Source organism: Strix uralensis, chromosome 8 (assembly GCF_047716275.1).
Source record: "Strix uralensis isolate ZFMK-TIS-50842 chromosome 8, bStrUra1, whole genome shotgun sequence".
Lineage (NCBI taxonomy): Eukaryota > Metazoa > Chordata > Aves > Strigiformes > Strigidae > Strix > Strix uralensis.
In genome coordinates this window covers 11,097,226-11,120,975 of record NC_133979.1, presented here as the reverse complement: position 1 = coordinate 11,120,975, position 23,750 = coordinate 11,097,226, and the positions used below count along the sequence as shown (strand labels likewise).

Here is a 23,750-nt window from a genome sequence, read left to right as displayed (position 1 = left end):
TAAAGTTTACACTGTCTGCTATGTTTTTCATCCCAATAGCTTAACATTTTCAGCACTTTCGCTAATTAAGATACTATTATCAAACATAGAATCACAGAATGTTTTGGGTTGGAACGGACCTTGAAGATCATCGTTTCAACCTCCCTGCCATGAGCAAGGGCACCTTCCACTAGACCAGGTTGCCCAAAGCCCCCTCCAACCTGGCCTTGAATCCTTTCAGGGAGGGGGCAGCCACAACTTCTCTGGGCAACCTGTTCTAGTGTTCATCATCAGAATGAACATCAATGTTGGTGTTGAACATTCAACATCAACGCAAAGAAGTCACTGAAGACAATTCAGCTTAAAACAAGTCCTATACATATAAAATAAATTGCACAAATAATAAATATTCCATTCGATGTAGGCCTCAGAAAAAAAGAGGAACAAATGATCCCTAATCCTGTGATCTGATGATTTGCTGCAGCTGGCAGATATATCCTCTTTGGATGTTCACAGTGTTTTGCTGGAGCTCTCTCTATGATCTAGTCTGTGAAACTCAAGAGATAAAATAAAGCAAGGAGTTATGGACAATGTGCTGTCCAGCTGGTCTTGAGCTTCATCTTTATCTTCCAGACAATTACTGTGCTGTTACTCTGCAGGTACACTGTGCAAGCCAAGAGTTAAAAATGTCATTCTTCTATCCTAGTGTCCTACAATAAACTAGGGAATACTACGAAAACATCTGGGGGGTGGGGGGGGGGGGGGGGGAAATCTTCAGAGGTTGCATAGTTCACTTTAGCTCTACCCTCTCCCATCACATCTTTGAAAATAAACTAAGCAATGCCCCCCTCCACCAATCTGTACAGTGATCTTCAGGCTGCAGGGGTCCAAAAATTAATCCTAAAATGTCTCTAATAGTATCAGAAAAATGAGTTTGTTATCAGCAGACTGGAACTCATTATGCAGCTATTCATACCTCCACTGGAATATTTTTTTGGAAGCTGTAAATCAGAAGAGATTAGCAAACTCACATTCTCCAGCATATCTCTACAATCTGTTTTGGTTATTCTTATGGCTTGAAAGCCTGTCCCCGCACCTAATGCCTAACCTAAATATATTCTGCTGCAATTTCAACCCGTAACTTCTTGTTTTATTCATGATGGATACAGCAAGCTGACTAAATTCTCTTTGCAGGTACCTTTTAAGACATCTTTTCTCCAGACCAGTACTTCAGTGTTCCCTGACTGAAAGGCAACCTTAGCAGGTGGCAGGGTTTTTTTGGGCAGTGTCAGGGGGGAGAAGTCCCACAGACCACCCTGTATCCCAGCACTGTTTGGCAGCAGAAAAAGGATGTAATAACACATTCTGTGATCAAATATAGTCATGTTTTCAAGAAACAAACACTCCCCCCAACCACTTCAATTTTACTGTTGAAGCTACAAGCTTAAGTTCAAAGCACTGATGATGAAAAAATTGATGCGACCCACCTACTAAGCCTGACAGCTTGCAGGCAGGGACAGGATGTCAGAGCTGGCTCCCAGTTACACCTGCAGGTAACTTTTTTAAGCTGCTTTATAGATCACCTGCTGGTGTCTGATGAAACACAAGTTGTACAAACCATTCTAGAGCCAAATGATCCAATTTTTTTTCCCAATCCTCACTCAGAGTTTCTTTCTTTTACAGACTTTGTTATCTTCTTTACAGATCTTGTTACCCAGCCATAACTTTCCTGAAGTACAATTGTATCGCAAACTGAACGAGATACTTCTAGCTGAAGACCTACCACTCCTCAGCAGAATGGAAAAACTGCTTCATTACCTTATTTACAATGCTCTTTTACATGTTCCAGTATGACAAGTCAATTTTCATGACGGTGATGCTGCTGACTCACGATAATTTAGGAACCACTACAACCCCAAAATACTCTCCCACAGAACTGCTGCCTAGCCAGCTGTTACTTGTCTGCATAAGGTAATATTCCTAAACACAGTAATTTGAACCTGTCTACACTGAAATGGCTGAAATCAATGCTATTGTTTTCAGACTACTTCTTGAATTTGTCAAGATCGTATCTGTGTGTTCAGTAAAGAATCTTATTTCAATGCAAAGAAGTGAAAACACCAAACAGTACATGACCCAGGACAGACTTCCTGATGCGAACACTCTTCCCTTGAACCTACCCAAGTCCTACCTTTTTCTAGATGTTGTGAGGGGAAGCGCTCCTTAACTCTTTTCAGTATTCTGGAATTCTTCCCACCCCCGCAGGCTCTCAGTTCCCTAAATACTGTAGGACACATTCCATAAGGCCCAGCCGACCTGAAGACATTAAAGTTGTCATTAACCTGTTTCTCTACTTTAACTAGAGTTCAAAGTAGAGGAAAGACAGTTTTCCCAAACTAACAGTCAAGATCATAACACATGCAACATTTTCAGGGTGAGAGAGTTCCCTTGCTGCATTTTTTAAGATTAGCATCAAAGGTCTTTTCAGACCACCTTGCGTGAATCCTGATTAATCCCTTGATGATGGATGATGCGCTGGAACAAAATCGCAAAACACTCCTCTCTGCTGAAAGGCTGGAGACCTGTTGTAATCTTTACCATACAAATTCACCAGCAACTTTGTGAATACCAGTAATTTCTGTGCCCAGAATAATACCATATACCTCCTTGGCAGAGTCAGTCCTTTATTTACAAATTACTTGTTCATTACAAACCGAATATGACAAAATTCCAAGAGAGTGACCATCATCGCCACATGCTGCGTATGTTTCAACTACCCTATGAGGGTCACACAGATATCCAGCAAAGCAGTCCCTGCCACACTAAACCTCTATCCCCGATGCCAGTCATTCCTGGCCACACCACTACCCACCCTGACACTTACTATCTACCTGTACCTAGACCAGACGCTAGAAAAACAGCTAGAAGGAAAATTCATTTAAAATTCTTCATTTATTCCTATATTGGAAAAAGGGGACTCCTAAAACCAGGGACATGCATTTAGACAACATTATATACACACACCCCTTTGGCTTATTAAGAGCCACCAACATCACACCATGAAGCTATGATGCTCCTTTCAGGGTGGAGGATAAGACTATGAAAACACTGAACTGGAAGTGATCACAAGATTCAAGGAGAGAAAAAAAAAAAAAAGACATTGGCATTTTTGCTAGTATGACAGGAAATCCTAGAACTTCAGCAGCTCCTGGTAAACCATCCAGTGTACAACAGTCCCTGAGGCACAAGGTCATACACTGCAAAATATTTTTGCTAAGCCAGACCTTGGAAGCGCAACTATTTCAGATTAGTCATGTTATGGAACTGCATACACCAACACTTTGCAAAGTCTTTTTGTTGTTTAATTACAGAAAGGTCTAAGAAACATAATGTGTTAAAATTCTTCTGACACTTATGAAAGCCAGCTAGAGAAGGCAGGAACTTAAATAGTTAAGCACACTTTAATCAAGAAATTCCAGTTTGGAGTGATACAGCCTGATCGCTAATATGTATGATTAATTTAACCAATATGCTTCCCTTCCCACTTACTGTCATGCTAATGGCCTCGTCTAACCTAGAATTTTTAGGTCTGCACAGTGTTTGCACACGCACATATGGGGTGGTGAATACTTAGCCACTATCATCCTCTACCTAAATCCACTCCCAAAAATGTAAATTTATCTTCTGACCATACAGTAACTCATTAAAGTTTGGCACATTTTCACAGGAACATATTAACTTACAGAACACAAGTTAAACAACATCCTGGCATTCATGAAGTATTCTAAGCAGGACCACGTTTCTGCCAACTTCACTGCTTTTCATCAAATCTGACAAGTAAAGAGAACGTGCACTTCAATTACTCTTACTGAAACAAAAGCCACATACGATTTCATTGGTATCCTGGTCACCACGTAAGTGACAGTAAAACGTCTACTTACATTGCTGCGTTAGCAGAACAAAATCTAAACCACTCCTGCCTCTACAAATAAATTAACATAAAACTTAAAAATCCCACACTTCCTGGTATACACTGTACCTTGCCAACTGCAAAATTCAGTAACTATGACCTTTCCCTGTGTAAGTTATAGCAACAGTCATCCCATGGTTGTGTTTTTACAAAGCCGTAAGAAAAAGCTGTATCCATGCAAGAGCAGCCAGCACTTTACTGAAGAGAGGTGCTTTATGTTTTAGCTCTACTGAACAGTCAGCTCTTTTCCAATCTGTTCATACAGACAAATGAACAAAGCACACCCTGAAGTACACTTCACAACAAAGTCAGTTCGGCAGCTCCACAACTAACTTCAAATATCTTGTAACACTGAAATTAAAAAAGCAATTTTAACTCAAGCCAACAGTTTTTGTTCACTAAAAAACCAAGAACATTATATGATACCCCACGCTCCTGAAGAAATTCAGATCCAACCACAGTATACTGTATTCAAAGTAAGTATCCCACAGCTCTTGAAATATTCTATTTCATGAAAATGCTAGTGAAGATTAGTAGTGACTTAACTTCCTAATTTAAAACAGGAATTTCAAAAGGCAGTAACACCACATACAAAGCAGTCACATCTGTGAGACAAGGTGACCATACCCTGCAAAATGTTCTCAAAGTAAACTATTTTTCCTAACAATTCAGAAAGTGTGCACTTCCACTTGATTTGTTATATATCACATCTGCATTCTACTCCTCTTATTTCTGAGACATCTGCAGAAGTAACAGGACTTGGTTTTTTTAAAATGCCATCTGTTCACTGCATATTTTCACTTTAAGTCCTACTATGATATCTGCAATGGAAACTTCTGTGTCAGATAGGATTAAGACTACAAACCAGATGAATATAAAATGCAGAGGCTGCACTTCCCTACAAATAGCTGTTAAAAAAAAAAGAAAGAAAAAAAAGAGGGAAGTATCACCTGAAGCTTTTCTGTTCTAAACACAAAATTTCAAGAAGTTCTTCTTACAGTAGAAACAATCAGAAAGAATGCAAGAGGAAAAACTGCTCCTCTTAAATCTGGTGATTTTATTTCTTCCTACTACTGCTCTACACCTGTTTCCTTCCTGAGTCAGAGACTGGAAGTTTGAAATACTGGTCTCCAAATGGATGAGCACGGGGACCTTTCACTGAAATACCAGCCATGTTCATTCATGAAGTTAACATTTGCATAAGCCTGTCTGATAACCACCTAACATTTTTACAGAAGCAGTATCAACTCTACAGTAAACTCAGCTTTAATGGTCCTTCAATTATCTCAGCTGTTTCCTCCCTCCTCTCCATACCCTCCTTTGTTGCTTCCATACTTCAGTCAGTCACTTGCAACGCTTCACAGTATTATCAACATTACTAACACTTGTGTCACTCAGACCTCGCGGGCGGGGAAAGGCAGGCTGACTTATCTGGTCATGTTAATATAAAAATATTTTTAAGCAACGATCTTAAACGATTCTACCATTACTTACAAGGATTTAAATAGCGACTGTTCCTCTAAAGCTGTTTAAAAACTTGTAACTTGTGCAGACACCCACTAACTGCTCTAAAATTGTTCCAAAACGGCTCATTACTAAACTGAATTCAATTCAAAGACTTAAATGCAGCTTTGAAATGCTAGGTGTGAACACAGCTGTTCTGATCGAGTCCAACTACAGCCATTTAAGTTAAACTATGCAAGACCTTAGGCCAAGAGGGCATAAAACACACCGGACACATAGAAATAACTTTCACGACGGAGGGAAAAAAAAAAAAAAAAAAAGCCATCTCACGCTTACGCCAGGCGCTGTTTTCCTGTGAAGAGATAACGAGTGGCACCTGACAAGTTTCCCAGCCTCCGTTCGCCGAGGCCCCCGCACCGCTCGGCCGAGCGGGGCTGGCAGCGGGCTGGGGAAGCTCGGGCTCGGCTGCCCGCCGCACACGTGTCACTGCTCGGCGCCGACCGCCCCCTCCCGCCGGGGGCTGCCGGAAAGAGCGGCCGTAAATCCCGCAGAGGCGAAGGGAAACGGCCCGAGCCAGCACGGCTCACCCAGTTTCGTTTCCAGCTCGCAATCCAAACAGGCGGCAGCGAAGTCGCCCCTGCCGCGGGCGCTCCGCCCGCCTCGGGGCCGCCGCCGCGCAGGAAGCCCCGCGCCCGGCCCGGCCCCCCGGGGACTTCACCCCGCCGCCCCGGCGGAACGCGGCGTCCCGGCCCGTCCTTTCCCCGCCCGCCTTTCCCCCCCCCCCCCCCCCCCGCCCCGTCCCGCACCCGACCGGCCAGCTTGATGACAGGACAAGGCTAAACTCCGGACGAGAGCCAGAACGGCGGCGGCAGCGCCCAGGCAGTGTCAAGCGCTAGGAACTTTCCGGCTAAGCAGGAAACAATAAACGAGAAGCCTCGGCCCCAACCACCCTCCCCGGCCCGGCGGGCCTGCCCCGCAGGGAGCCCCTCGCTGCCGCCGTCGGGAGCGGGCTCCCCGCGGGCCCGCCGCCGCCGAGGGACGGAGGTGGGCGCACGGCAGGGCCGAGGGCGGAGGGAGCCCCCGCGGCGGCCGCACCACCCCCCACCGCCGCCGCCAGCGGGGTCCCGGCCTGGCGGGAGGCCGATCCCGGGCCGCTCCGAGGCCGCAGAGTCGGCGGAAGGAGGGGGGGAGGGTGGCGGGCCAGGTCCCGGGGTGGCGGACGACGGGGAGGCGCGGCGGGGCGCCGGGAGGAGAGGGGTGGGAGCCGCACTCACCGGCCAGGCCCCTCTCGCTGCCTCCTGCGGCCCCAGAACCATAACAAAGCTCTGCCCAAAATGGCTGCCCGGCCCTGCCCGGCCGGGGGCCGGAGGGGGCGGGGCCTGCGAGTGCGCGGGGCGGGGCCGAGGAGGCGGAAGGAACACGCCCCCTCCCCGGCGGCCACGCGGGGCGTTCCCCACCCCCGCCCCGGACGTGGGAGGGGGGCGCGCGCGCGCGCACTCCCCACCCCACCAATCAGAGCGGTAGAACGCACCGCCCTCGCCGCCTGTCGGGCGCCACCCGGAGACTACGCGCCCCAGAAGGCCGTGCGCGCTCCCGCCGCGACGATTGGCCGGGCGCCGCGCCGCGGGGCAGGCTGGGACATGTAGTCCTTCCCGCTTGAGCTGCACTTGCCCGCAGCGGAGATCCCGGAATCTAGAGAGCAGGAGCGTGTTCCGTCCGCCATCCCCCCCCAGCAGCCCCGGGGGCAGCGGAGGCTCCTGTCGCCTTTCCGCCAGCCCAACCACTGCTCTCGGGCTCGGAGTGAGTGAGGCTGCCGCGGTGGCAGGGGAAGGAGAGCGCGCCTTTTCGGTTCTGCTGTCCCCGGTCTCAAGCACGCCAGGGACCGGGACCGCCGGCTCCGGTGGCTGCCACACACACCCGGGCGCTTCCCCGGCCCAGCGGAACGACACGGGCCGCGTCTGTTCCCGCCCGGACTGGCGCCGCTGAGCGCCGGGCCTCGCCGGAGCGCTTCCCGGGGCACCGGAAGCCACCTCAGCGAGGAGGCTGGGGGCCGTGCCCGGTGGGGAGGCCGCGGGCTAGAGCCGGTGGGCCTCTCCGTGACCGCCTCAGCCCCGGGGGACCCGCATTCCTCCGGACACAGCCTCTCCTCTCCCATTCCCTCCGGGCTGAGCCTTCGGGCGCGCGGAGCCGCCCCTCTCTCCCCGGAGCAGCAGGACCGTGAACTGGGGGGGTCAAGTCCACCGGCGAGCTGCTTGCCTTTCCCGGTTAGGTTTGTCCCCCCCTGCAAGTAGCTTAGCTGCAGCTTGGGATGTGGTGAAGTTTCCACTCTTTAATGATTAAGGGTTGGGTTTTCCACATGTGAGGAATTGGTCATTTGTAACCTGCATGCCGCCGTTTATCCCATGGAAAGGAGATGATCCATAAACGGGAAACCTGTTCCCTGATGCTCAGTTCTTTAACTAGAAATTGTTCTTGCAACAGTTATTACAACTTTAGAGCTGCATAGAACTACCTGAAACAAAATATCCTGTAGTGCATAAATAAAGATTGAGTACATATAATATTTATCTTTAAATATACATCTATAAGAGTCTTGCATCTGATAAACATGTCTAGACTGTGACAACTTTGGGCATAACACAAACTCAGCTATTTATTACAGACCTTCTGAATTTTTCTGTTTTAGGGCCTTGATAAAGCAAGTATGTTTCCTCTCATACAACGGTGCTGCTTCCACACACCTTTCAAAGTAAGTTTCTGAAGCCTTTTTTGCTGTCTAATTTTCTTTAAAAGTAAAATAGCAAAAGGTGTGACTGGTGCATGAAAAAAAAGGTGGCTTACAAGTTGGAGTAGCCACATGTTCATCACTCAGCTTTTCTGAGAGAATTCTAGTCTCTACAGGAGCTTTTAGCCAAAACTAATAAATTTCTTTTATAAAATCAAATTTTATGTCTAAAGGTCTTTTTTCACCTCTCTGTGGTAGAGTAGTGAGGGGATAGTAGCTAGTTTCTGGGGTGAACTTGTCCTACTTCTGTAATCATTTTATATTCTACTCTGAAAAGGACTGATATATCTTAACTTAAAAACACCTGAAGAATGCATGTGTGGGTGGAAGGATGGGTAGATATACAAACCTTTTGTAGTGAATAAGGTTTTCTTACTCACTGTGAAGAACCTAGTTGCTTTTCATCAGGTAGCTTCTGAAAGCTGTATCATTTGGTTTACTTATTTAAGTTAAAATCACCTGAAAACTGAGTGGAAAAGGCAGCTGTGTTGTGACCTGACTTGGAAAACTACTTGGTAGAATATTTCATAGGTAGTTTAGGTAACTGTAGATCCATAAGCATACAGTGTAAGGTGTTCAGAACAAGTTTTATACTTGCAGCTCCAGAAGTTAACCGGTCCCAGACTACTACGGCATGGAAAGAATAAGACAACTTGGTCACCTCTTGGCCTCTGGCTGCAGAGAGGTGTGTGTCCTCTCTCAAGATCTCCAAGCCTCAACCCAGCATCAGTATATACAACCAAGCTCCAGGCTTTTCACACCTCTCTCCCCTTCTTCAAGAAGAAAACCCCCAAAGATTCTGAGACCAAAGGCCCAGGCATCTTGGAGCGAAGTATGAAATCACTGAAGGAGTCTCCCAAGCCAGCCCTTTACTTAAGCCTTGCAGGGCTAATTCCATTTGCTTCTGTGCCACTGTTAATGGCCGTCCAAGGGACCTACTACCCAGAGCTGGCATTTGCTCAGGTTACGTATGGTGCCGTAACAGTCTCTTTCATAGGAGGAATGAGGTGGGGGTTTGCTCTCCCAGAAAACAGCCCAGCTAAGCCAGACTGGCTGAACTTGGCTAACAGTACAGTTTCTCCTCTGCTTGCGTGGCAAGCCTTACTTTTAAAAGATATCACTGATAGTACAATAATGCTAGTAATAGCTTTGGGGATAGCACTGCATTATGATGTTTCCCTTCTTCCTACTTATCCTAGGTGGTTTAAAGTACTGAGGGTAGTGGGAACAGTGGTAATGGTATTATCACTATTATCTACTGCAATGTTGAAGACTATTGCAGAGATGCAACCAAGTGACAGCAGAGATAAATGACAGAACATGGAATAAAAAAATGAATAGGAAAACACTCTTTATCTTCCAATAAGGTATTTGTATTGAGTTCCAGGGGAAACAAACACTTATTTGTGCTTAGAAGTCATAAGATGGTAGTGATCAAGATGCTTATTCCTGAAGCAAACATCTAGTTTAGGAGGGAAGGATTGTGAATAGCACTGACTTCTAAGGCAGGCATGAGTTTGTCCTTATCTGTAGAATAAAGTATCACTCAAATGAGATGTTACTGTCATGAATTTAAAATGGAGTTCAAATTACATGGGTATGAATTGCTCTATGCTGAATTATTAAAAGTATCTGGTTTAACTATAATGTGTCATAATGTTATGTGGTGGGAAGAACAACTGTGTAGTTGTAAACAGTAATAAGGTGAAAGCAGTTCTAGTTTAGTGTTTAGCAGCAGAGAATTATGCAAAAGTACATATATGTTCAATTCCTATGTTGTGGAACAGAAGTCTTATTTCACCTGAATTATTTCCCTGTTGAAAATGCTATGTGATTAAGTGCTAGTCAGGTAAGAAAGGATAGGCAAGGTTTGTTTGTGATGGCAAGCCAAGGTCAGCACTCACCTAAGATGTCATTCAGCTGTTGTGATGGAGTGGGGAAAGCTAGAAGGGCAAGCTTTGTATCTTGGACAAGGCGCCCCAAGAGACAGAAGGTTAGCTTCCTATTCAGGCTTACTGAAATAAAAAAGGATAACTGGGCCATCTGTTCCTAGGTTTTGTTTGGACTTAGGGCTGCCTAAGCCAAGGAAGCTGCATGCAACATGGCCATAAAGATCTGTCATACTCCTAAAGTACTATCAGCTGAGGGTACGACACATGGACGAATATATGATATGACACAAGGGCTCAATTGCTGGCACTAAGAGCTCGGATAATGGGATTCAGAGTAGTTTGTGTCTTCTCCCTCCTCAAAATTCATTTTATTTGAGCACCCAGGGCAGGTACAAATGGACTTGGAGCCTGCAAACCCTCCATGATGGGCCAGTTACTGAAAACTCTGCAGAAGCATATGCTCTTTGTAATTAAGTCTTCCTAACACACCATGTAGAGGAAGAAGATACAACCGAAGTCACATGGCTTTCTTTTCTAGCCTCAGCTACCTCAAGAAACTGATGAAACTATGCGGGTATATTTACTGTGGGCTTTTTATCTTAACACTTAAGTACAGTGTAAGATGCAGGAAGAAAGCTGAAAAGTGACATCCACACAGTCTTGGGGCCAATTTGTGATAGTTCCTCTTACAGCACTATTCTTCATCGTTGTTCTATACAGAATGGAGCACATACTGTCACTGAAGATTTGTTATTTGTTCATTCTGCAATGAACAGACGTTTAAGAAATCTGTCTATCCTGAAGATAGAACCATCTTCCTACATGGTATTCCTGTAACAGCAACTATGTACATGAGCCTCAGACTTCTGTAACCTGTTAACCTTCACACGTTAACAGCATCATAGCTCTGAAACAGCAATATAGTTCAGTGCTCTGAATATAAAGAAAGTTTAGTTTGTGAATGAAAACATTTCTTCTGTTCTTTCTTACTTAAAAAACATTTTGTCTAAGATGGGTCCAGAGAAGAATACTGCCTTTGGTTTGATTCAGGGAAAGAGGTGCTGAGTATCAGAGACCATAATCAACTGACTTCACAGTTTTGTTCAAACACGTGATAGAATCAACTATAAAAACTGAATAAGGTAACTTCATAAAACAGCAGACTCCCTCAAGCTCCACAAAACAATAAAGTTTGCAGGTAGGGATCAGAAGTGAATGGGTAGTTCCCAAACTAATAAAAACATGCTAACATAATGTTTCCCAAATGGTTCACAAGGGATCCTGAAATGTAAAGAAGAGAGCCTAAGAAATATTACCTATCATTTGATCCCAGAGAGGGCTGCACAGAGCTGGCAAAGCAGCCAGACTTCTACAAAGTCTGAGTGATTTTATACTGAGAAGAGAAATACATCAGTGTTTTACTACAGAAGTGTGTTACTTGCACCTTTCAAATAGTCAACATTTATAAACCATCTTTTCCTAGTATCCTACTGGGAAATAGGATTTCCAGTAAAAAAACCCCCAAAACCTATTATATGAAAGTGGCAGTGATACAACTCATTATGACAGGAAAGCACCCTATTCAAGAGCATTCCACAGTCAGTTCTGAAAATGCACTTTATTATGAAAAACTGTCTAAAACAAGATTAAACTTGAGGAAAAAAAGACAGAATAAACATTAGTTCACACATAAGAAATCCTTTTGAAGTAAAAGCATACACAAGATTATAGAACGATCAGAGAAACAAATGCTCCATTGTCTAGCATGTTTTTGCCTGGCAATCTCCCAACCCTATGTTAGAATGTAAGACCTAGATTCTAAGGTACCTGCTACACTCACCTTGGAGGATTTTATTCATGTATTAATTTTACACAGGGGATATTGACCTAGACAGCATGAATGCTCCTTTGTCTACACAGTGCAGGCTTCCTGTTTTGTGACATTCCAGTTGTGGTTTTGTGTTCTAGAATAACACTGTCTATCAAAGTTCAAACAGCCTTATTTCAGACTCCATCCAAATCATCCACAGCTGTGCAGAAAATGCAATCATATTGTGCAAAAAGCAACTTCAAGTACGTTAATTAAATGAATCTAGAAATAACTCCAAACTCCTAGTAGTATTGTTCTACTAAGTGTATCCAAGCTAAATACAAACTCCTCAAGACAAAATACACTATTATCATTTTAATGCTGAATGCAGCTAATTCTATCAAAATGCTCTGTCTGCTCAAATTTGGAAGAGGTAGGAGATAAGATGTAGCAAGAAGGAATGTGTGTACCTTGCAGAATAGCATGTATTCCAATGCCAAGTCTCAGCATGTGTAACACAGGGTAAAACACATTTAACTAAGGAAAAAAAAATAAAAAAAGGGCAAAAGGCTTTCCCTATGTTTTTATACTAAGAGCAGTCCTAAACAGAACAGCTAATCTAATAAATAGCATTTCCATTTAAAATTCATCAGAGCTTACACAAAAAGGAGCTCTACTGTCATCACCGATACCACTGAGAAGAAAAGCCTGTGCTGAAGTGGAATGACATTATTGGAACTGTGAGAATAACCTTCCAGAACAGGAAGTTCTCAGCCACTCACCATCCAAGTCAGTGGAGTGGCCAAGAATATCCAATTCATACTGCATGCCTGTCATTTCCAGCAGCAACAAAGAGGCTCAAATGCATCAAAGTCATAAGTACCACGTCTTTCCTATCTGTTATCTTCTCTTCCTTGTTTTCTGCCAGAAAAGGACATTCAATGCTAACCAAGTAGCCCATCTGCTCTTATCTACAGGTGACCCCTAGCTGTCTGTAGTACCCTCTTTCCAGATTGTAAGGCCAGCTAAAGATGCTAGCTTTGGTGCACCTTAAAGAGTTAACAACGTGATTAATGTCTCTAATGTGCTGGAATGATTTCTTCAGATTTTTACAGGGCAAATTCACCATTTATTTCAGTGAGCTTAATCCAGTCATAAGGGGCACTCCTACTCTTAACAGAGTATTTCCTCAGACAGACACTGGATGAGCCAGTTTGAAGGGCAAGAGTTTTAGTATTTCCTTCTGCTCAGGAAAAGCCCTCTGATCTAATTCTCCACTGTCTCTACTGAAGCTCCGGTGTTAGAAGAGGCTTCTGGCCAATGAAACCAGAAATCTGAGGAGACAGATTTACTCATTCCTTGAATGAGTTTTCTTCTTTGTGTTTTACAGCACAGCTACACCTCCTTCGCAGCGGCTGGTGATCATGTTGGCAATTTCAGTCCAACTGTCCATATGAGGGTTATAAACTTCAACAGAGTCAGAGGTTACCGGAGCAGCAAAATCATGACTGGGAGCTCGGCCTCCCGAGGCATAAAGAAATCCATTTGCAGCCACAACACAGACACCAGCTCTTGGTATCTTCATTGATGCAACTTCAACCCACTTTTCCTAATGAAAAGGTGAAAGAGTCAACAAATAGTTTCAGGGTAAGCCCCAATTCTGATAAAAGTAACTTTTAAAGCTTAGAAGACTGAAACAAAAACCACTATGCATACACTTCACAGGCTGAAATATGGTATGTATACAGTATCAAGAGGATTATCAAGACTAATGACAACACCTTCATGAGCGGTCAAAATCATGCTAGTGGCTAAAAAGCAGATCACGTACTGTCTGTACACAACCGCCCTCCCTTTCTTCAGTCACTGCAAGACGCAGTCCGTCTCCAAAATAGAGAATGGTACACTGGATTATGCTCCACTTTTAACCCTAGCTAAGATGAGCTCTCTCATCTCTCTCCAAAGAGCATCACAGAAACATGAGCAATAATAGTCAGGAATAATTTCTTATCATATTCAAAAGCTTAAGTGTTCAAAGTGATTTTTTTAGTCATGCTGAAACACCACTACATTCTGATGCAGAAGAAAGATCCTCAACTTTTGCAACAAAGGGCAACTCTTACTTTTTCAGGGATTTTTTTCCTCTCTCGTCAGATTATTGACCATTCTATTGCAGAGGGGGCATCTATCCCCCCATCCTAACCCTAATAAGTATTTACCAAACTACAGAATATCTATGGATCATCAGTATTGGTTAGCTTTCAGTTTCCCAAAAGCATGCATGTAATCTTCATAAACATTCCACTGAGTCAGATAGCAAGATTCTACAGGGTGGTTAGGACAGACAGACCCCGAGGTCACTGAAGTTTTGTTTCAATCAGATTACCAGCCAGTAGTGAAAAGAAATAGAATTTCCAACCGTTTTCTTTTTAAAGAAAGGAAGCAGGCATCTTACACAAAGTTGATGCAATCTACACTTATGAAAGAAAGGGGCTCTACCATACCTCTTCAAAGGAGTATTTTTCTACAGTAGCAAGTGCATCCTGAGATTCATTCCAGCCTCCCACGGCATAGATACAATCGTTGAGAGCAGCTACACCAAGATAGGCTCTTTGGGTGCTCATTGGAGCAAGCTCAGACCAACGTTTAGATATTGGGTCGTAGACTTCAACAGAACGTAGCTCTATTCCTTCATTGCTGATACCACCAATAACATAAATCAAACCTGTAGAAACAGTTTTTCCTCTATTAGGTTTCATAATAGAAAGGTTTGAAAGAGAGGAAACGTTTGTTACAAGTTTCAGCCTGACATTGAGATGGTTTAAGAATGCCAGACAAAAGTCCCCCATTTGTCCAGTAGTAGCATACATAAAGCTCTCAAATGAGTAACTTGAGGTTCAAGCACTAGAAGCTCTGATGAAAGCACTAATTAATCAAGTGTAGGGGAGAGAATTCAGAAGGCTGCAACTGCTGACCAGGCCTGGGTCAAATGCTTAATAAGCACATTTATAGATCAAGTCTTTAGACATATCTTAAAATAACCTGTGGTAACTCTATAAACTGTCACAAAGACACACACAAACACAAATATGGGAGGTAAATAAAAGCAGTATCAGAAAGAACAATCAACTGTTAAAGACTAGCTGGATAACCACAGTGGCAGCCACATAAAAATGTTTTCATGAGATAAAAGGCAGAAGACACAGAGAACTTTACAGTCTTTAAGTTCTGTAGAATTAGAAGTATGGTACTAGAAGGACATATAAGTGAGGCACAAGCTTGTGCAACTGACAGCACAGTACAAGACATGTATATTTATGTTTCATGACTGAAACATAAAGCCTCAAAATCCAACAGCTCTTGGAACTGTTTATGGATACAAACTTAACAATAGTCACCTTGCATTTCACAACACCCGAAGTAGTAACGGGGCACAGCCATGCTTCCCACCACATCCCAACTATTTTCTTCAGGATCAAATCTCTCAATTGTGTTGCCAATCTCTGCTCCAACCCAACCTCCTGCAAATAACAGCAAACACAGGAAAGAATTCAATGGCATGAAGCTTGTGTGTTAGGTGCATTTTTAGGCATACGGTGCACTGTTCCAGGACAGGCTAATTCTGAAACCAGCATGCAATCTACAATGGAAATAAGTTGTAACTGAACAATAACTAATTCACAAAGATTTAGTATACTAATGCTCGTGTAAACATCTGTTTTTCCAAACTTAAGTTTGAAAATTTGCAACACCAAGATGTAATATTTAAGATCAAATCAATTTGCAAGAATTAACACCTTTAAAATTAGCTTCACCCAAACTTACCCAAAGCATAGATAGCACCATAGCATGTGCACACTCCCAGTCCACAACGGGGATGGTTCATGGAAGCCACAGTGGTCCACTGCTTAGTAACAGGATCATAACATTCAGTGCAGTCAAAAATCATTGAGTTGTCCTCACCTGCATAGTAAGAGCAAGAACAGAGAGAGGGGAAAGAGAGAGGGGAAACAATGTTTTTCACTGCAGATACAGAAGCATTCTTCAACTCCTTCCAGGACAGACAACATTGGAATACAAGACCTTCCTTTCAGCTAGCCAAATGGCCAATGTAGAAAAAGCTTTTTTATACCTAGAACTGAATCATCACCCGTAACAGTTTTCATCAACAGTTCCCTGAAACATTACTGAAAACATCAGAGGGGTGCTACACACTTTCTACTCCATAGCACAACTGACAGGGTTTTTGAGACCAAAGAATGTGTTCTGTGGTGACAAAACCAGTATATATATGTATCCTTTAATGATGGGCTAGTAGAGCTACTCATCACATCCTCGCGCAAACATACATAACAAGCCTTTCCAGGTAGGCAGACCACAAGTGGTCTGTCCTGTACAGCGGCCTTTTATGCTATGGGCTTCTGCTAGCCTACAAGGGAGAAAAGAAATGCTATTAGTGGTGGTACACAAAGTCCACAGAATATCCAACATCTCTTAGTATATCTGCACACGTCCATATGCTTACCTGTCAGTTGCTGTACCATGAGGAGAGAGCAGCTTAGTAAAAAATGGCCAACACAGGAGCCCAAACAGGCATTCACAGAGCAGTGATGGTAGAGAACCATCAATTGGTACTGTGTCTAAAAGTTGTATTATCTACTGTTGGGTTCCTCAGAACCACTTAAAGGAAGAATAATTTTAAAGACCTCCATCCATGCGTTCTCTAGTATCTGTGTAACAAAGAAAACACGTTTCAGCTGTTACCTCCGATGGCATAGACCATTCCTCCCACCACAGCCACACCTAGCCCACTCCGGGCCTGGTGGAGAGAGGACACTGTGGTCCAGTAGTGGCTGAAGGTGTCAAATCGCTCCACACAGCTGAGGGCTCTACTGTCACTCCAGCGTCCTCCTTGCAGTCGGGTGTACCCACCTAGAAAGTAAGCGGAAAGATCATGGCTGAGTAAGAGCTTCCTGCTCATCCCCACGCTCCTATATCTAAACCATCAAAAAAATTACAGTAACAGCCACTAGCCACTTTTAGTAGGAATTAGACTTTTCTAAGTAGCATTGTTTCTCCAGCACACAAGGAATAATGGTCACCTTGAGGGTCACGTAACTTGTGCCTGAGCTCACAACACTACAAATATTACCATTTGTGTTCTTACTAAAGACCAGCCAACAACCTTTGCTATCTTAAGTCTGTGTTACTTTCCAGAGTGAAACAAGAGCATTCCCTTCCCATACAAAGCTGCAACTTTGCTGAAAACTTGCAATTTCAAGTAACCCATCACACAAACTAGAATATTCCAGACAGAAAAAACTTCAACCTTCAGAAGAACAAGGAGTGCACCGAATCTGCATACACTATTCCAGCAGTGAACCACGGGCAAATCCTCTGCTGATCTGCAGATTTCCACCCAAGGCAAATAATTTCTAGAAGGCAAATCTAGGCTTTGAATGCCATGTCATAGTGACATGCAATGTGAATGCTGCCCCTCTGTGCAATTCTAAGCAGAAAGCAGCTAAAATAGTAACTTAGCCAGATGAAATATTTTGCTATTTTTATATCTTTTGATTAAAAAAAAAATCCAGTATCTCCTTCAACACTGTAATATGAGATACTACTCCATAATTTGTTTTACAAGGTTCAAACAGCCACATTCTAACCTACTGCATAAAGGTACTTCCTGGCTTTCCTCCGGGGACGACCTTTAGAAGCTTGCAGAAAACTGCTGACCTTGTTCTCTTTGGGAGATTTACAGACTTCACAATATTCTTTCAACAGAGTTTGCAGGGCCACCCGAAGGCTGAAATCTGGAATACCTAGAGGGAAAAAGCAGATGAAAAAAGGCATAGTGAAATATTACAGACAAGAAGTAACTGTTGTAGAAAAGTTACTAGCTTCTCCTAAAACAGCAGACAAATCAAGATTGCCTACTTCTATAAGACTTTTTTGAAAGCAGGTTTTAAAGTAAGCTGTGCTCATTCATTAAAAAGTAGAATTTGTTTGGATAGAGTAAAATCTTTTCAATCATCATGCTATTAACTCAAAAAAGTCCATCAAAATCCAGTAACTCAGAATGACACATTGTTTGCTCAAGTCCAAACATCTGGTATTGTTTCTTCCTTCTTTCACTTACTTTCTATGTATTTTAGCAGCCTTTGTGCCGGTAGCAGAGGGAATCGAACAGGCTCCAGCACTTCTACGACGTGTTTCTTTCTTTTTCCCACATCCTTCAAAATCCATTGCATTGCTGCTATGAAAACCTGGTACTCGTCCTCGATGCTGAGGTCCTCGCTTCGCAGTATCTTGATCAGCTGCTCTTTCGTCAGGGCCAGGAACTCCTCCCCGCTCTGCACCTCCGGGAAGTGCGCGTGGATGTAGCTCTCGGTGAACTCCATCAGGTCGTGACAGGCGATCTGCTCGGAGAACTGGAAGAGGCCGACGCAGTTCAGCGGGTCGATTTGCCCCTTCAGGAACTCGCAGCAGAGCTCCACCACCTCGGTGAGCTGCAGCATGTCGGCGGCGACGATCAGCTCCTGAACGTTGTGCTCCCCGATGCTCACCACCCCTGCGGGCACGCACACGACAGCGGGCTCCGCTCGAGGCTGCGGCCGTCGGGCAACCGCCGCCCCAGCCGGCCCGCCCGGCCACCGTCCCCGCCGCCACCCCGCCGGCCGTTACCTGTGTAGATGAAGTCGAGGAGCGTGTGAAAGGTGCCCGCCTCGACGCCCGTGATCCGCACCACATCCCGCCCGGACTCCTTCATGCCGCCCGCGAAGAGCGCCGCGAAGTAGGGGCTGCTGGCCGCCAGCACCAGGCGGTGCACGGCGAACGCCTCCGGGCCCACCTCCAGCCGCACGTCGCAGAAGCTCTGCCCGGCCCGCAGGCGGTTGATCTGGGCCAGGAGGAGGCGGGCATGCCGGTCGGAGAAGGAGCTGCCGCCGCCGCCTTTGCCCGCCGCGGCGCTCGCCATCGCGCTCCCCGAGCTGGTGGCACCTCCCCGCCCCCGCCGCCCTGAGGGACAGCGCTGGCGCATGCGCTCCGGCGCCCGGCTCTGCCCGTCCACGGCGCATGCGCGGAGAGCGGGGGGGGCCGTTGGCGGGAAGGTGCGGTGGCCCCGCTGAGGGGCGGTGTCTGGCGACGGCGGGTTGTGTGAACGGGCCCGCCGAAGTCTCCTGGGTGCTGAGCACCCTTCTCCCTCGGCGGGCGTGGGAGGTGGATCTGCCCTGGTTGCGGTATGTCTGTCTGATCCTTTGTCTGTGTGCTTGCCCCACAGGCACCTCTGGCCACCGCACTGTGAGGAGATTGCTTGTTTGTGGTTAAAGCTGGTCCTCTGGTAGTTTTGCTCACTGTGCCTGGTGCCAGGGTAACTGGTGAACGGCAGATGAGCCGTCACCTTACTCACTGCCTTCACAGTCTCTGTCCCTCAGTCATATTCCCCTCAGGCATGCTTTTGCAAACTGGGTTTCTAGCCGCTCTAATCTGTGCTTGTGAGAGAGAAACATGTCAGTGTTGGGGAGAAACCACAGCTACCATCTGCCTGGCGGAACCCCAGAGATGGGAGATGGGAGATGGGAGATGGGGGGAGCTGCCTGTCGTTAGCTCAGAACTGTGGCATTAGAGCTGGCACTGACCGGAGGCAGAGTCAGCCCTCGCGCCCCCTTTCTCTAGTGTCATGCCATGTTTGGGCCTTCCTCTTCATTCCAGCACGGATGTTTCATCACAGTGCCCTGTAGCAGTACCATGTGGGCCACTGGGGTCAGCACTGATCCTGAGGCACAGCATGCTTCTGCCTTAGTCTGTATAATTCACTGAGTCACTGCATGCCTGAGCACTGACCGAGGGATGGACATCATATACTGAGTTACATGCACACGGTCACTGGGTCTGACAGAGCTGGCAATGATTCTGAGAGAAAAGCATCCCTCCTGAGTTTTCCACAACTATTCCAGCAACATGACATGCAGCCAAAGCAAAAAGCAATCCGGGAGCCTCTTGGAATACTTCCATATCTATTTACTGTGAGACTGAGAAAGAAAAACATGTCTGCTTACAGTTACAATGGTCATGGCCCCTCAGGCTTTTCTCATGATTCTGCATTTCATTGTAATAACTTTTAAATATGCTTCTGGAAGGAATCAGAATCGTGATACTCTCTGGGGACTGTTGGTTTCTCCATTCATCAGCATTACATTCTTGACAGTAGAGTGGTAAAACTACCTTTCAAGCTGGTCTTAAAAAAATACCCATAGAAAATATAGATCTAGATAGAAAAATAAAGTTTCTGCAAGCACACACAATTGAATGCATGCTGATATAACTCAGTATAAATTTTAAGCTAGGCTAATAAATGCGTTGAGATTTTTCTTTCATTGATGAATCAGTAAAAGAAACCAGACCCCTCTCGTGCTGACATTTTATTCATTGGAAGTGGCCTGTGAGTAAAAGGCTTAGAATTCTCCTAAATGCCAGTGGCTCAGTCGCTGGCTGATGTCAGCTGTTAGACACTTGGCCAGTACTAGGATTTCACACCACAGCGCCAAATTTACAGACACAAAATAGCGTTGCTGAGACTGCTAATTTTGCCCTGAAGGCCTGTCCTGTACTGTATTAATGTGGTTGAATGGTTCTGCCTCCAGAAGAGGGCACTGCTTCAGCATGTTTCTTCTGTAACCACATAGAAGCTCTACAAGATGGAGCTAATGCTCCCATATGCTATTTTGCTTCCCCCCAGACAAGCTGTAGATTTTCAAGAATAAGCCTGAAAGTACATTTGACAGCGAAAAAATTGCACTGTGTAATGAGGAGCCTTTTGATTAGTTAACACCAAGAGTGACAGTCATTCCAATGAAGGAATTAAAAATTTCTTCAATTTTAATTTAATAGGCTCCTAACATGATATTTGTCAATAAGCTACCTGAATGCTGACTGACATATAGGATAGGTGACAAGAAAGGCATGCTGTGTGCTCGTCAACGTGTCCCGCTGCTCACGCCTGCACAGAGTGCTGCAGTCAGTGCAAAAACCCCTCAATGAGAAGAATCTCACAAACAAGTTATTCAGGCTTTCTCTTGAAAAACCCTCGTGCTGTGCCAGAGTGCCATGAAGAACTTCAGTCCTCCCTGTGTTATACCAGAGGCCCATGGCTGCTCAGATTTCCCTGGATGAAGTCTTCTCAGGAAAACCTTTCCAGATGCTGGAAGATGTTCTGCTGAGCTAAGCTGGTGTCTGTGCTCCCTCTCTCAAATGCTGCAGATGGTGCTGTTACTACAGGATGATACATTTGAACATGCAACAAAAATGGGTGACTAAAAGGTGTTGCATGTGTGCATGTTGTATTTCTCCTCTGTTACTGGAAGATCTTTGTTAGAGCTAAGTTTTTGGTTTTTTTTCCCCTGACCTCTGTAAAGATGGAGGGATTTTAGTCTCAAAGAACTAAAAAGAAAAGAATTGATTTGAAAGTGCGGTTTTGCTTGTCTGTCTCTAGTCTGAAGCCTGCCCTTTATACCTATAACTTTAGGAATCATTTTGACTTGGTATTCAAGCAATATTCTTACCATGCTTGGCTGCTAAAATTCTCTCTTGCAGTGGAGACATGAAACTTGGGCCTTGACTATTTGTAGGTATGACAAACCCTGTGGGATGTTTTGTGATAAGGATGCACTTTCCACAAAAGTTAACCAGAATGTGCCAGGTCAAATTTCTCTCTCGGTTTCAATGGGTATGAAGTCTTCACTTCCCGTTCCAAACTGCCGTGCATCTCTGCACTTTGTCTTCTGTGCTAAGGCATCTGCTATAATCTTTCAGTGATACAGTCAGTTGCTGTTTTAATTACTAATTACTCACTGTAGTTATTGTATTTTAATGCACTTGACCTACCAGAGGAGAGGTGTTGGACAGCCTCACCAAAATAGAAAGGAGTTTACTTTGTGTTTTTGTGTCCAGGTCACAAAACCTTCAGAGGATACAACCATTTTTGCTCTACTTCCCTAAGTTTCATAAGGACTTGAACTCAAACTTCCTGCAGGGAAGCCAAAATTGCAGAGGTGCAGAGCCAAACAAGAGTTTATGAAGACTAGAAATATCTGTAGTGCACTAAGCTGCATCTCTTACGCTTTCAAGACGCCCTCTCTCTGTCAAGGCCTAGGTTTGTCCAGGTGTCCCATTTCCTCCAGATGCCATTGCATGCCCAAGGCAATGACGCGGACCAGCAGTCTCTGTTGATGCACAGTTTAATGAAGGGGTGGTGTTATGTGCTGCATGATGAATTTGGAGCCCCTAGTAGGGGTAAGATGAAAGAGGCTGCTGGAGTTCACACTCATGCAAGACAGAGGAGAGAAGAGGCTCCCTGGGTACTTTCAAGGTATTTCTCAAAGACAATGGTGATTAACCCATTATCACCCCAGTGGGACTGGTTATCATGTTGTCTACTCAGTCAAAAGCCTCTGTTAAGCTACAGACACTAGATTCTAATTAGATACCTACATAAACCTGTTGTCAGCTTACGTTTTTGTGTGATACAGAAGCTTTAGTGGATGAAGAAGCTTCCCTTCAGGGCCTGAATGTTTCCCACCTCAGTGGGTAAAGGCATTGTGCTTCACAGTGAGATAACACATTTCCCAGACTTAAAAGCCAGGCATGAGAACACTCTCTCTTGGTAGGTTTGGGCCAGGCCCCAGAGCTATTACCTTCATTCCTGTGAGGGTTAATGAATCTTGATGATTACGTGTGTGTGTCTGCGTGTGTGTAGGGTAGAGGTCTGAACTGGAATTGACCCGAAGATGGAGAGCAAGAGGGATTCCCAAAGCTAGTCTTTCTGCACAGGCAGCTCCAGAACATAGGGCTTGTGTGAAAACTTTAAAGTGCCATGCTGAATGATCCTCTCTCCTCTCCTCTCCTCTCCTCTCCTCTCCTCTCCTCTCCTCTCCTCTCCTCTCCTCTCCTCTCCTCTCCTCTCCTCTCCTCTCCTCTCCTCTCCTCTCCTCTCCTCTCCTCTCCTCTCCTCTCCTCTCCTCTCCTCTCCTCTCCTCTCCTCTCCTCTCCTCTCCTCTCCTCTCCTCTCCTCTCCTCTCCTCTCCTCTCCTCTCCTCTCCTCTCCTCTCCTCTCCTCTCCTCTCCTCTCCTCTCCTCTCCTCTCCTCTCCTCTCCTCTCCTCTCCTCTCCTCTCCTCTCCTCTCCTCTCCTCTCCTCTCCTCTCCTCTCCTCTCCTCTCCTCTCCTCTCCTCTCCTCTCCTCTCCTCTCCTCTCCTCTCCTCTCCTCTCCTTTTGAATTTGTAATTAAGTATTTTTATTACTTTCACTGTAATATGGCTTCAGGTAAAGGTGACATTAAGGTAACCACCTGATACCACAGTTGTCAGTTCAGACAGGTTTAGCATTCTTGAACGGGATATTGAGAAACTCTCCCAAGTATCCACATTGCACCAAAGGTACTGAGAAGCAGGCTGTGCTAGAGTCCAGCTGAGTGGGGTGATGCCCTCCAGCAACCAGCCATAGCCCGGGGAGCCTTTTGGCAGGCAGCAAAAGTGGGGAGCATGTCTGAGCTGCGAAAGCCTCTAGAGAGAATGTGGCATTCCCAGTGAGTAATGCACAAAAAATGCCTTGTGATTTCAGGAGCACTGGCAATATTTTGCTGCTGTCTGCTCCAGGCTTCACCTTCACAACAGTGTTGGGTCAAAAGGTGATTGACGTATGATAAGAAGTAATAAAAAAAGGAAAAAAACTTTTTCAGTCTTAAAGTATGCCCTAGCAATGAAAGGATTGTGTCATCTGACCTACTTGTGTGGAGAGGTTCATGTTCTGGGTACACTTACCTAGCAGGAAGTTTGGAGGAATTCCAGTGAA

At 45.1% G+C, this 23,750-nt stretch overlaps 3 protein-coding genes across 4 annotated transcripts in view; 1 reads left to right on the top strand and 2 right to left on the bottom strand.

The window, feature by feature from the left end:
* Positions 1-6,789, bottom strand: part of GPBP1L1 (GC-rich promoter binding protein 1 like 1) — a 34,091-nt gene extending 27,302 nt beyond the window's left edge. Inside the window, exon 1 of one of the 2 annotated variants that reach the window (XM_074876160.1) lies at positions 6,688-6,789. The gene's annotated coding sequence lies outside the window, so the exon portion shown is untranslated. The remainder of the gene's footprint in view (positions 1-6,687) is intronic. The other variant, XM_074876161.1, reaches the window with a different exon arrangement.
* A 491-nt stretch (positions 6,790-7,280) lies between these two features.
* On the top strand, positions 7,281-9,845 carry TMEM69 (transmembrane protein 69). The gene is made up of 3 exons (XM_074876162.1): positions 7,281-7,677; positions 8,100-8,162; positions 8,799-9,845. The coding sequence occupies exons 2-3, from the start codon at positions 8,118-8,120 to the stop codon at positions 9,510-9,512; spliced, it is 759 nt and encodes a 252-aa protein (XP_074732263.1). The 5' UTR covers positions 7,281-7,677; positions 8,100-8,117; the 3' UTR covers positions 9,513-9,845.
* Positions 9,846-11,689: 1,844 nt separating this feature from the next.
* Positions 11,690-19,323, bottom strand: IPP (intracisternal A particle-promoted polypeptide). Its single transcript, XM_074876159.1, has 8 exons — positions 18,588-19,323; positions 18,043-18,474; positions 17,570-17,725; positions 16,665-16,832; positions 15,726-15,863; positions 15,299-15,421; positions 14,405-14,625; positions 11,690-13,509 (listed from the first exon to the last, which is right to left on the bottom strand). Exons 1-8 carry the CDS (start codon positions 18,940-18,942, stop codon positions 13,285-13,287), a joined length of 1,818 nt encoding a protein of 605 aa, XP_074732260.1. The 5' UTR covers positions 18,943-19,323; the 3' UTR covers positions 11,690-13,284.
* Between the last annotated feature and the right edge of the window lie 4,427 nt (positions 19,324-23,750).